The sequence below is a fragment of the Castor canadensis genome, chromosome 16 (genome assembly GCF_047511655.1).
Source record: "Castor canadensis chromosome 16, mCasCan1.hap1v2, whole genome shotgun sequence".
Taxonomy (NCBI): Eukaryota; Metazoa; Chordata; class Mammalia; order Rodentia; family Castoridae; genus Castor; species Castor canadensis.
Window position 1 is genome coordinate 12909007 of NC_133401.1, and position 13430 is coordinate 12922436.

Sequence of the window (13430 nt, forward strand, 5' to 3'; positions counted from 1 at the left end):
GTATGTGCTCCATGACCACCCTCAGGGTCTGTCCTTAGTAGAACTATGTGTAAAATAGGAAACATTAATAATAACAACAATACTAGAAATGATCCAATAAACCTAGAGAGCTTCCCTAAGAATCTGGATAGGACTCCAGTGGGTGCTTTTTGTAAATTAGAACCCCTGAGACAGTCAGGTCTTTTCTACCATATTGGTGGTTATTATTATTTCCTTAATGTGTCCAATCCCTCTGTCAACTGTGACCCTGAGATTCTGTCTCCAGTTATGTGACAAGTTCCACTGAAATAAGACTTTGGTCTTTTCCCCATTTCCCAGGAATATATAGGCAGTAAAGCCCTTGGCACCCAGCCTATAATCACTGTGATGCTTCTTTGAGGACTCTGGGCATCAAGAGAGAGCACAGGACTGCAGCCAAAGCAGGTCAAGACTTGGGCTCAAGTGCTGACTCGAGGATCCTGCTGAAATTTCCATGTACTTCTCCCAGAAACTCCATATCCTCAGCTCTGGGTTCTTCTCACACCAAGACCCTCAATCCATAACCCTGAAATATCCCCTTCTGATGCTTAAATCTATATCCTCCCTCATTGAAAGACTCCCAAATCCACAGCCTCATGTCCAGTCTCATCTGAATGAATTCCAGACCTTAGGATTTGCCTATCCTGAAACCCAAATATCCATACCTTTGGGGTCCCACTTCACTCTTAAAACCCACCCCCAAAGCTAAGGAATTCTGCTATGTAAATATTCCAAAGGTTCTAGAGTTTACTGTTCCCATCTGTCCTCAACCCACAGCCTTGGGGTACTTCCTTCTCAGGTGCCACAAATTCAGTCTGGAGACGTAACTCCCTGTTAATCTCCCCTGAGGTCCTTCTCCCCATTGCTTGCTTGCTGGCTGTGTCCCAAACTAGGCGGGGTATATTGTGTATATGTGTGGGGGGGTAGTCTGGAAGTGAAATGAGACAATTATATAATCAAGACCAAAGGCCAACCTTCTATCCAGGGAGTATAAAGGCAAACCATCTCAGGCATCACTACTATCCAGTCACCCTCACTGCCACCATGCTGGCTTCAGGGTTGCTTCTCATGGCTGTGCTGGCCTGCCTGACTGTCATGGTGTTGATGTCTGTCTGGCGGCAGAGGAAGCTCCAGGGGCAGCTACCTCCTGGACCCACCCCATTGCCTTTCATCGGGAACTACCTGCAGCTCAACACAGAACAGATGTACAACTCCCTCATGAAGGTATCAATGGGCAGGGAGATGAGTGGAATGAGGTGGTGTGGGGACTGCCTGGTTTAGCTGGAGCTTTGTGGCTGGGGATTGACCATGATGACCCAGAGTCTTAGATAGGGGAGTGTTGAGGGTATGGAAGTCCGTTTCTAGGTAGGAAAGACCAAGTTTTGGGATATTCAGCCTGTTGACTGTCAGAACTTGGGAGAAATGCATCCTAGTACCTAACATCAGGATACTGATCAGTGCAGGGACTAACCACTCTCACCCATCTCCATCAGATCAGAGAGCACTACGGCCCCGTGTTCACCATCCACCTGGGGCCTCGCCGGGTAGTCGTACTGTGTGGACAGGATGCAGTAAAGGAGGCTCTGGTGGATCAAGCAGAGGAATTCAGTGGGAGAGGCGAGCAGGCCACCTTTGATTGGCTCTTCAAAGGCTATGGTGAGGGGTACACCAAGTGGGAAATGTGATAGCTTCAATTTCTCCAGTCTTCTCCCTGACTTTTCCTCCCCTCAAGATTGTACAGAGCCCTTTGGTTGTCTCTCCACATTCCTGTTCATTGTTGCTTTTCCCTATTGTCTCAGACATTCTGTGTCTCAATTTCTCCCTGCCTTTCTCTGTCCCTGTGTTCATTATTTATCTCTGGATGTCTCTTCTTTCCTGGATCCTTCAACCTCTTACAGCCTGTTCAGATTCCTCTACTGGAATTCCTACTTCTCTAACTTTATCTGAAGCTTTTTCTTTTTGTCACCCATGCCTTTCCTTTATATTCTCTCTCATTTCTCTCTCTCTCTCTCTCTCTCTCTCTCTCTCTCTCTCTCTCTCTCTCTCTCTCTCTCTCTCTCTCTCTCTTCCTCCTCCTCCTCCTTCTTCCTTCTTCAGAATCTCACACAATATCAGCTTCCCAGTCTTCATGTCCTTAGACCCTCTCCCCTCTCTGCCTTTCTCCTTATTCTCTCTACTGAAGTTCAGTTTAAAATTCTTCACTGTTTTCGTATCCACCCTAGGTCACTTCTCTTCTTGCTACTCCTCTCTCCCCTTTCCTCCTTTCTTCCATCCCTCAATTGAAGTGTTTATGCATCTCTTCTCCTGGTGTGTCTTCCCTCTCTGTCTCTCTTCTGGTCTTCTAACTTGGCTCTGAATCTGTGTTTACCTTTCTAGCGCTGCAGCTGAAGTAGGGCTCCTGCTCTGTGCCCATCTCTCTCTCTCTCTGTGCAGCCCACACTCCTAACAGGAGCTTGCTCAGGGGTGGCCTATGGGCCCTATCCCCTCCTCTCTGACCCTCTCCTGGCCCTGGGCTTACCTTCTCAGGCGTAGCCTTTAGCAACGGGGAGCGGGCCAAACAACTCCGGCGCTTCTCTATCACCACGCTGCGGGACTTCGGAGTTGGCAAACGTGGCATCGAGGAGCGCATCAAAGAGGAGGCAGACTTCCTCATCCAGGCCTTCCGAGACACCCAAGGTGAGTTGGGAGAGGAAAACAGATCGCTGAAGAGCTGCACATTGTGTCCCGGGATGGAGACAAGGTTGGGTAAGTCTCAGATCTGGTGCTGGGTGTTTGGCTTATCACCGCGATGCCCTTCTTGAATTCTCAGACTGGCATCAGTCCTCCCAGTAGACCCTTTCTTTCCCAATTCCAATCCTTCTTTGTTCCCTCCACCCCTGCAGGTGCCTTGATAGATCCCACCTTCTTTCTGAGCCGAACAGTCTCCAATGTCATCAGCTCCATCGTCTTCGGAGACCGCTTTAACTATGAGGACAAAGAGTTCCTGTCACTGCTGCGCATGATGCTGGGAAGCTTCCAGTTCACAGCTACCTCTACTGGTCAGGTAACCAGCTGCCAGTGTTGCACTACCACACCCCTACCCCAAGTGCTAACTTACTCCCACAGGACAATAGGTGTCCCAAACTGCCATCCTCCTCCAGACAAGGTCCCCCTGAAACCAGCCCTCCCCCTTATATACCTGAACATTTGCGCCAGAACCCAGGGCAAGTGTTCTATGGCCAGGGACACCTGGTACTTCAACAAATGGCCGTAAATGTAGATCCTGCAGGCAAGATACATGCAGTCAAATCGCTCAGCTGTAGATGCTACCATCTAAACCTACTTTAATAACGTCTGACAGATATTCTCTACTCAATCCTTCTGAATATCTTAACAGCTGGACAAGTGACTACCTTGGCTCTCTACTGAGTAGCTGAATGTCTGGTGCTGTAAAATCCAGCTCACCAAAATAATTTGACCTCTACAAAGGTGCTCCAAAACAGCCTACGGAAATATCTAGACAAGTGCCTCTTATTCAGCCCACTCAATACCTAAACACCTGCACAGGGTGCACAACCAAGATTCCAAACATAAATATCTGGACAATATTTGCCAAACACCCAGCCAAGCTCCCTCAACGTAGATCACTCACACCTAAAGAGGCCCCTCTGTCTAGCCATTTGAATACCTAAATGGGTGAAGTTAACTTCTCATTACTTTGAATGCCTCAAATCATGTTAGAAGATCTCGATCCAAATCCTATATGAACAGCTGTCTCCAGCTGAGGGCATTTGAACGCCTAAACACCTATTTAGATTACCTGCCCTCTGCCCCCCACACCACACACACATCTAAAAAGCTCAACAATTAATGTCTTTCAACCAACCTCACCCAAATATCTGAAACCTGCATGTGTGCCCCAATCCATCTCTCTTAAATTTTTGGATAATGGTTCTTACACTTAAGCCATTTGAAAACTTGGATATGTGTTACCATCCAACCCCATCTGAACACCTAAGCACCTGAACAGATGCTTGGAGTTCAGTGCCTTCCTTGCCTTGAGATAGGACCCATTCCTCGGTTTTTATTCACTGACTGCTGAACAGGACCTCTTTCTTTCTTTCTTTCTTTCTTTCTTTCTTTTCTTTCTTTCTTTCTTTCTTTCTTTCTTCCTTCCTTCCTTCCTTTCTTCCTTCCTTCCTTCCTTCCTTCCTTCTTTCATGGATTGAACCCAGGGCCTTATACATGCCAGGCAAGTACTTTGTCACTTGAACCCACACCCCTGTCCTTTTATTTCATTTTATTTTATTTTACTTAATTATTTTTGAGACAGGGTCTCACTACTTTTGCCTGGGTTGGCCTCAAACTTGAGATCCTTCTGCTTCCACCTCTGCAGTAGCTGAGATTATAGACGTGTACCACCACATCTGGTCACAGCTATATTTTCTTTGCTTCCTCTCTATGCAACCCCCAGCTCTATGAGATGTTCTATTCAGTGATGAAACACCTGCCAGGACCACAGCAACAGGCCTTTAAGGAGCTGCAGGGGCTGGAGGACTTCATAGCCAAAAAGGTGGAGCAGAACCAGCGCACCTTGGATCCCAATTCCCCTCGTGACTTCATTGACTCCTTTCTCATCCGCATGCAGGAGGTGCAAACAGCAGTGTGGGGGGGTAGGGGGTGAGGAGGGTTCAAAGCCAGGCAGAGGGAAATCAGGCTGAGGGTGGTGGAGAACAGAGACCAATTAAACTGGCTCCTATTATAATAATGTTCATAGTTCCAATTATAATTACATCGTGTTCCATCTACTGAGCCTTTATTCACAAGAGGACATGATAACAACACTACCTATGATAGGCACTAAATTTTGAGGGCTCTGTGGTATTCACTTATCACCCACAACAGCTCTTGAACAAGGTTCTGTTATGACCCTGACTTTACAAATGAGGAAGCCACAAACCAGAGAGTATGGGTGGTTTACCTGCACAGCAAGGAAGCTGTGTATCCTATCTCAAACCTGATCTCTCTATATCTTATGCTGGTGCTTTTAGTCACCATGCTTTCTAAACTTTCCTATCATCTTATCATATACACCTGTGTGGACAAGTTATATAGTTTTACTATGTGATCTTGGAGGGACAGACAGACAAGATCCTGTCCTGTCTGTATGTCAGTCTCCCATATGTATAGAAAGGACATGAGACTTTATGTAATCTGAAATTCAAAGGATCAAAGAAGAGGATTTCTCCACAGGAATGTTCATGATTTCATGTTGAAGGAATAGGATACCATTGCTGCATCTGTCTCAGAAAAACTGTCTCTAACTCTCACTGACTCACTCCATCTTGACATATCTGTCCTTCTTACAGTCTTTCTCTATCCATCTCTTTCTAAATATTCCTACTATTTCAAAACTGACAACTAAGCTGATCTTAAAGATCAGATAGCCAGGCAAAGAATGTGAGAAGAGTATTTTGGGCAGAGACAGCAGCCTGGGCAAAAGTCTGGAAACTGGAGAGTCTGTCAAATATAGGATCCCTCTTCCTACCAAAGGTCTGGACCTAACAAAGATGGGTCCAAGGAAAAAGCCCAGAGGCATGAGGAGTGGGTAGGACTTGAAAGGCTTCTTTCCCTGCAGGAGAAGAAGAACCCCAATACAGAATTTTATATGAAGAATCTGGTGCTCACCACACTGAACCTCTTCTTTGCGGGCACAGAAACAGTTAGCACGACCCTGCGCTATGGTTTCCTACTGCTCATGAAGCACCCAGATGTGGAGGGTAAGGCTGGAGGGGACAGAAAAGTGGAGGTCACAAACCCTAAAGCCCCACCAAGCATACTGCAATGTCTTCACTATTCCTGGGAACCTCAGAAAGGCTCTGCTGTTCAGAAGTAGGGGATATTCAGCTGATAGGCACCAGTGAGGTCTCACCAGCTGTTAAAATATTGGCAGTGCATGAACTGATTGGTAAATTGGTAAATTGTTTATCTAAACAACAGACAGCCTGCTCCCCCAGGCCATCCCTTAAGACTCCTTGCTTGTAACTCCCGTATAACTCTGGCATCGCAAGGTCAACAGGATCCTGCTCCAACATGCATAATCTCAAAAGGATGTTGGAATGTTCTACAGGCATTCGTGTCCTGCATTCAGTTTTACGTTTTTGGAGCCCCTGGAGACCTAAACACATTCCCCTTCTTCCCCAGCCAAGGTCCATGAAGAGATTGACCAGGTGATTGGTAAGAACCGGCAGCCCAAGTTTGAGGACCGGGCCAAGATGCCCTACACCGAGGCTGTGATCCACGAGATCCAAAGATTTGGAGACATAATCCCCATGGGTCTGGCTCGCAGGGTCACCAAGGACACCAAGTTTCGGGACTTCTTCCTCCCCAAGGTACTGCTGTGCCCAATCTAGAGGGACCTGAAACACACTCCTGGGACCCTAGTACCCCGTCTGCATTAGAAATTGTCCAACCTCCTGCTTCACTTTCTTAATCGAAGACTTCCTAAACCAGCATTGTCCTTCTTTGCCATTCAAAGACTCCTGCATTGTGGGTTTCCTCCAGACTTTTTGCATCAGGGGGATTCAACCCCATTTCTCTTAATCTTCCTATCTCAAGATTTATAAATCTCATTTACCTAGACCTTCCGCCTTTGGGACAGGAATCTCATATCTTCCATATATCCTGCCTAGGGAAGTCCATGAAACCCACGCCTCCCAAACTTCCTGTCTCAGATCACACATACCTCCAAGTTCCCCCAACCTCCTGCCTCAGAAGACACATTCCCAGTGTCACTCAAACACCCTGTCACAGAGAACATGACCTCCTCAGATCTCCCAAATGTCTCAGGGACATTGACCTCATTTTCACTAAATCTCTTCTCTCAGAGCACCCCAACTCCCATGACTCCACTTTTCCTTCACCTGGGACACCCTAACTCTCCCTTCCAAGTCCTGTGAGTTTTCAGCACACTAATCCCTCAACCTGTCATTATCAACCTCCCTTCTTCCTCTTTGCCAGGGCACTGAAGTGTTCCCTATGCTGGGCTCTGTGCTGAAAGACCCTAAGTACTTCTCTAACCCCCGAGATTTCAACCCTCAGCACTTCCTGGATGACAAAGGGCAGTTTAAGAAGAGTGAAGCTTTTGTGCCCTTTTCCATCGGTAAGTGACCACTGTTTGCTGCCAGGCCTCTGCATTCAACAAACAGGGCAGCTCATCCTAGCTCCCCTCTGTAAGGTAACATCCTAATACCTTTCTTAGGAGCTGAGGCAGGGGAAATGCCTACCTGGTCAGACCCTGTTTCAAAAAAAAAAAAGAGAGAGAGAGACTATAGCACAGCAGCCACATTTGAGAGTGTATTTGGGCGAAGGGCCTCTAGACTCTCCGTTGCCACAGCCTGGCATGTATCACCTGCCTCATGTACAAGGGAAACTGAGGCTCACTGACGATTAGAGCCTTCCCTGAAGGTCTTTCAGGTCACAATACTGCAGCCTCTTCTTTCTTGGAGAATGCAGATGGAGGCTCAGTATTTGGGGAAAGGCAGCAGTGAAAATTGGTTTCACCTCTTTCCCTCCCTTCTGTCCTTGTCAGGAAAGCGGTACTGTTTTGGAGAAAGCCTGGCTAGAATGGAGCTCTTTCTCTTCCTCACCAACATCATGCAGCACTTCCGCTTCAAGTCCCCGCAGGCACCCAGGGACATCAATGTGTCCCCCAAACATGTGGGCTTTGCCACAATCCCACCAAACTACACCATGAGCTTCCTGCCCCGCTGAGCCAGGGCTGTACCAGGGGAGAGACAGGGGGAGGGGCAAAGGGAAAGGGAGGGATTGGGGTTAGTGGGAGGGGTGCAGCTTTGGGGAAAGGCAAAAAATTAGAGGCAAGATGGGCCAGATGAATAAGACAGGAAGAAGAACCCAGACTGCTGACCTTGCTGGAGATAAACACTTCAAACTTGGAATGAGAGGAAGGGAAACCTTACCCTATGCTGTGAATAGTAATAGTAATAAACAACTGTTTTTTATTGAACAAGCATTCTCTGTCAGCTCCATGCTAAAAGTGTCCCATGATCTCACTTAATTCTCACGAATCCATGTGGGACCTCTGTTTATGCCCATTTCACAAAGTGAGAGATATGCTGAGGCTTAGAAACTTTAAGTTGCTGTCAAACATCTCACAGAACCTCAGTGCCCAGCAAGTTTTCTTTCTTTATTTATTTCATTTCTTAGCAACTTTTTATTCGTTCACAGATCCAGTATTTACAAGAACCAGGTGAAGTGGAAGGGTGGGGGAGTGAGAGGCAGTGGTCACGCTTTGCTCAGCCCAGACAGGTGGCTGGCATGCCTGCCAGCCCCACCAATAAGTATGTACAGAAAAGGGGGCTGCCAAGTATAGCCACAGGGCTATACTTGGGACCTGAGCTCATGGCAGTGTGAGCTTGTTAACCCTTGGCATTGAGCCAAGGACCTCCCACTAGTTGTCCTGCTCCCACTGTCCTCCACCCTGAGTGCCTTGTAAAAGCTGAGGAAGCTGACACAGCAGGGAGAGTTGAATGATGCCAGCTTCCCATAAGCAGTTCTGTCTCTGCTATTCTTAAGGGGAAGGAGATATGGTAATACTGAGAGGCTGGGTGAGGCTCTTCTGAGCCCCAGGTTCCAGGGACAAAGACCAGGAGCCCAAAGTAGGCCACAACACTGAAAGCAAAGAGCCACCCAGCAAGTTCTTGAACACAGATCTGTGCCCACAGTTCTTGGGAAGCTCCTAAAAATGTCACCACTCCCCAGATAAAACAAGAACTTAGTACATTATCAGAAACACTGAACAACCTGTCCAGAGCTTTTTTCCAGAGCCCTGGCAGACAGCTGACAGGGCCTTACCACACACCATTCCACACTGTGACCTACTTATGGACCAAGTGATCACCAGGGCATCACCAGCTGTGCTCCCCATCAGGTGAGGCCACTTTATCTGACTGAGAGTCGGTTGGAGAACTGGAATCAGGCCTCTTAATGATGTGTGTGAGGGAGAAGTAACAGCAAAAGTGCAATACTTGAAAGAAGCAGTTGATAAATTCAATTTCTCTAAAATTTAAAACTTCTGCTCAGTGGAAGAAGATAACAGTTATAGGCTGTGGTTAAAATATTAGTAATTCTAGGCAAATATTGGATACAGGACTTGTGTCTGAAATATACAAAGAATTCATAAAACTCAATAAGGAATAAAATATTCTGATCAAAAAGGGAAAAGGGAAAAACTAGGTATCTAACCAAAGAGGATATTTCCATAGCAAATGAACTCATGAAAAGATGCCCAATATCATGTCATTAGGAAGCTGCAAATTAAAACAAGGTACCGCTATGTACCTGTTAGAATGGCTAGAGTCAAAAGCCCTGACAACACCAAATACAGCGTGGAGAGGAAGCTCCAGGAACTTCCTTTCATTGCTAGCAGGAAAGCAAATCGGTACAACCACTTTGTAAGGCAGATTAATGGTTTCTTCAAAGCTAAGCATATTCTAGTCATATAGTCTAGCAAGTATGTTCTTTTTTATTTTGTAATTTTCTTTTTATTAGTGCACATTCATTGTACAAAGGAGTTTCATTATGATATTTCCATACATGCATATAATGTGCTCTGATAAAATATATCCTCGCTAAGGTAAAAAAATGTTAGAGAATGAACATAATATAATGTACTGGGTGTACTATAAGTTGTTGAATATTAGGGGAGCATGGTGGCAAAGAATGAGTAAGTAACAGGGAGAGGGGCTTAACTTGATTAAAGCATAGTATATACAGACCTGAAGTACCAAGGAGAGACCCTCTTGGACTATCAATATACACTTTAAAAAAATGAAGGGCAGGAGGGAAAAAGTAGTCTTTTCTAGGGGCAGGTACTAGTGGGAGGTGGGTAGGCTCAAGGAAAGGGAAAATGAGGATGTATATGGTGGATGTATTTTGTATCCATATATGAAAATAGAGAAATGAAACCTGTTGAAATTGTTCTGGGAAGGGAGGAGGGTGAAGAGGGGGAATGATGGAGGAGGTAAATCTAACTAAGATATATTATAAGCACATATGTAATTATCACAATGTATCTCCCTGTACAATTATTACATGTTAATAAAAAAAAATCCTCTCTTTGCTCTCTCCTATTCCCCTTCACTCCCTTTTTATTATAATTTTTAGTGGGTTTCATGGTTCTATTTTTATACTTGCATATAAAGTACTCTGATCATATTTATTCCCTCATCACCCTCTTCTTTCATCCTCTCCCTCCTATTTGTCCCCCACAAACAGTTTCCCTTCTACATTCATGTCATTTTTAAGGGTCCAAATTCTGCATATGAGAGACAACATGTGATATTTGCCTTTCTGAATCATGCACTCTTGTTTAGGTGTATTTTATTTTGTATTTTAACTAATACATGAAATATAAAAATTGCACCATGTTATGTTTTGATACATGTAAACATTGTTTAATATTTAAATCAGGTTAGACATTTATCCCCTCAAAATTTATCATTTCTTTAGGGTGAAAATTCTTTAATTTCTTTCTTTAAGCATTTTGAAATGTACAGAACATAATTGTTAAATCTAGTCACCTACTGTGCTCCATAGTACACCAGAACTTCTTGTTCCTATCTAACCATAAGTTAATACCCATTAATCAGCTTTTCCCTCTCCCACTCTTTCCCCGACTCTCCTGAGCCTTTGGTAACCACCATTCTACTGCCAACCTTTATGAGATCAACTTTGTTAGATTGCACATATGAGTGAGGTCATGTGGCATTTGTCTTTCCATGCCTGGATTATCTCAATTAACGTAGTGATCACCAGTGCTATCCATGTTGCCTCAATTTTCAGGATTTCATTTTTGATGGAAAAATGAATGCTGTTCATCCATTAAAATTGAAATCCTGTAATTCATCAATTGGTGGACACCTAGGCTAATTCTATTGTGAACAGAGCTGACATAAACATGTGAATACAGACAACACCTTGACATCTCATTTCATTTCCTTTGTATATAGAGCCAGAAGTGAGATTTCTGGATAATATGGAGTTCTCATTTTATTTTGGGGGGAATCACCATACTATTTCCATAAAGTCTATACTACTTTAACTTTTCATCGATAGTGTGCAAGGGTTCCCTTTCCTTCATTCTATCTGGCAAACACATTTATGTTTAGTCTTTTTGATAATAGTAGTCCTACTGGAGTGAAGTGATTTCACACTGTGGTTTTGGTTTGCATTTCCTTGATGATTAATGATGGCTGAGCATTTTTTTCATGTGCCAGTTGGCAATTTGTATGTTTTATTTGAGAAGCATTTATTTAAATCTATTTTTCATTTTAATTAGGCTATATATTTTTTTCCTGTTGAGCTTTTGGAGTTGCTTATATATTCTGGATATCAACCCTTTATTAGATATATAGTTTGCAAATATTTTCCGCCATTCCTTAGGTTATCTCTGTAATTTTTTGATCATTTCCTTTGTTGTGTAGAAGTCTTTTAGTTTGATGCAATTCTGTTTGTCTGTTTTTGCTTTTTTTTCTTGTCTTTTGGGGTTTTTTCCAAAACACACTTACACATTCCAGAGCCTTGAAGTATTTCCTCTAATACCAATTCTCCTCACTTTATTCCATAAACTAGAAGTGGAAAAGAATTCTTTGTAGAATTCTTCTACAAAGTCAGTATTACCTTAATAATAAAACCAGGTAGGGACAAATGAGAAAGAAAAGTATAGGCCAGTATCCTGGATTAGCATGCACACAAAAATCCTCAACAAAATACTAGCAAAGAAAGACCAACTGCACATTAACCAGTTTATTAGCCAGGATCAAGTAGTATCTATCCGAGAGATTCAAGGATATCTCAATACATACAAATCAATTAACATGACACATCACATCAACAGAATGAAGGACAAAAACCATATGCATATTGATATGAAAATCAATATATAAAAATCAGTAGCATTGTTATGTATCAATAGTGAATTATCTATAATAGAAATGAAGAAAGCAATCCCATCTACAATAGCTACAAAATTTAAACACAGGAATAAATTTAGCCAAAGAGGTATAAGATATTTATGATACAAATTATAAAAGATTAATGAAAGAAATTGAAGTGGTCATTAAAATATGAGAAGACATCCCATGTTCATAGATTGAGAAAATCAGTATTCTTTAAATGTCCATAATACTCAAAGTGATTTACAGATTTAATGCAATCTCTATCAAAATACTAGCTGGGCACGGTGGCTCACATCTGTAATCCTAGGAGGCAGAGATCAGTAAGATCGCGGTTCGAAGCCAGCCCAGGCAAGTAGTTTGTGAGACTCTATCTCAAAAATACCCATCACAAAAAAGAGCTAGTGGAGTGGCTCAAGGTGAAGGCCCAGAGTTCAAGCTCCAGTACTGCAAATAATAATAATAATAGAATAATAGAACTAGAAAAAGCAATTCTAAAATGTATATGAAAACACACATATATATAGCATGTAGCTAAAGCAATCTTGAGCAAAAAGAAGAAAGAGGTTTTTCAGTACTTGACATACTACAAAACTGCAGTATTCACAACAACCTGGTGTTGGCATAAATACAGACACATAGATGGGATGAAATAGAATAGACAGCCTAGAAGTAAACCCATGCATCTATGGCCAACAGATTGTTTGACAAGGGTGCTAAACCACACATTAGAAAAGTAAGAGCATTTTCTGTAAATGGTGCTGGGAAAATTGGGTCACCACAAGCAGAAGAATGTGGCTAGACACCTAGTTCTCACCAGTCACAAAAACCAACTCAAAATGGGTTAATAACTGAAAACTTAAGACCTGAAACCATAAGTGTAATAGAATAAGTCATTCTATTTTGTATTGATGCAAATGAGTTGAAAACTTACACCCACACAAAAATTCACACAGTTTTATTCATCATTGCCCAAATTTGGAAGCAACTGAGTTGTCCTTCAATGGGTGAATGAATGAACAAACTGTGGTATACAACACAGAGAAATATTACTCAGCCACAAAAAGATAGAGTCTTTTTTATATATTGCTGAGTGAAGAAAACAATCTGAAAGGACATACATTTAATGATTCAAAGTATGATACCGTCTGAGAATATCAAACCTGTTCAGTTATCACACAGGTTTTTGGATAAGTAGTTATCAGGGGTTTGGTGGGAATGATAGAGGTATGAATAGGTAAAACACATGGGAATTTTAGAACAGTGACACTCTTCTGATACAAGAAATGATAGGTGTGTGAAATTATGCCTTTTTCAAAAACCACAGATCAGAAAAACACTGAGAGTCAATCCTAATATAATCTGTGGACTTCAGTAAATAATAATGTATCAAAATTGTTTTATCATTGATAACAAATGTACCATACTAATGAAAGATGTTAATGATGGGGGGAAAAG

At 43.0% G+C, this 13430-nt stretch overlaps 1 protein-coding gene across 1 annotated transcript; it reads left to right on the forward strand.

Moving 5' to 3' along the window:
- The first annotated feature begins 1028 nt into the window (after window positions 1-1028).
- LOC109674408 (cytochrome P450 2A13) lies at window positions 1029-10438 on the forward strand. Its single transcript, XM_020151383.2, has 9 exons — window positions 1029-1242; window positions 1512-1674; window positions 2545-2694; window positions 2901-3061; window positions 4472-4648; window positions 5636-5777; window positions 6202-6389; window positions 7018-7159; window positions 7589-10438. The coding sequence occupies exons 1-9, from the start codon at window positions 1063-1065 to the stop codon at window positions 7768-7770; spliced, it is 1485 nt and encodes a 494-aa protein (XP_020006972.1). The 5' UTR covers window positions 1029-1062; the 3' UTR covers window positions 7771-10438.
- Window positions 10439-13430: the final 2992 nt, after the last annotated feature.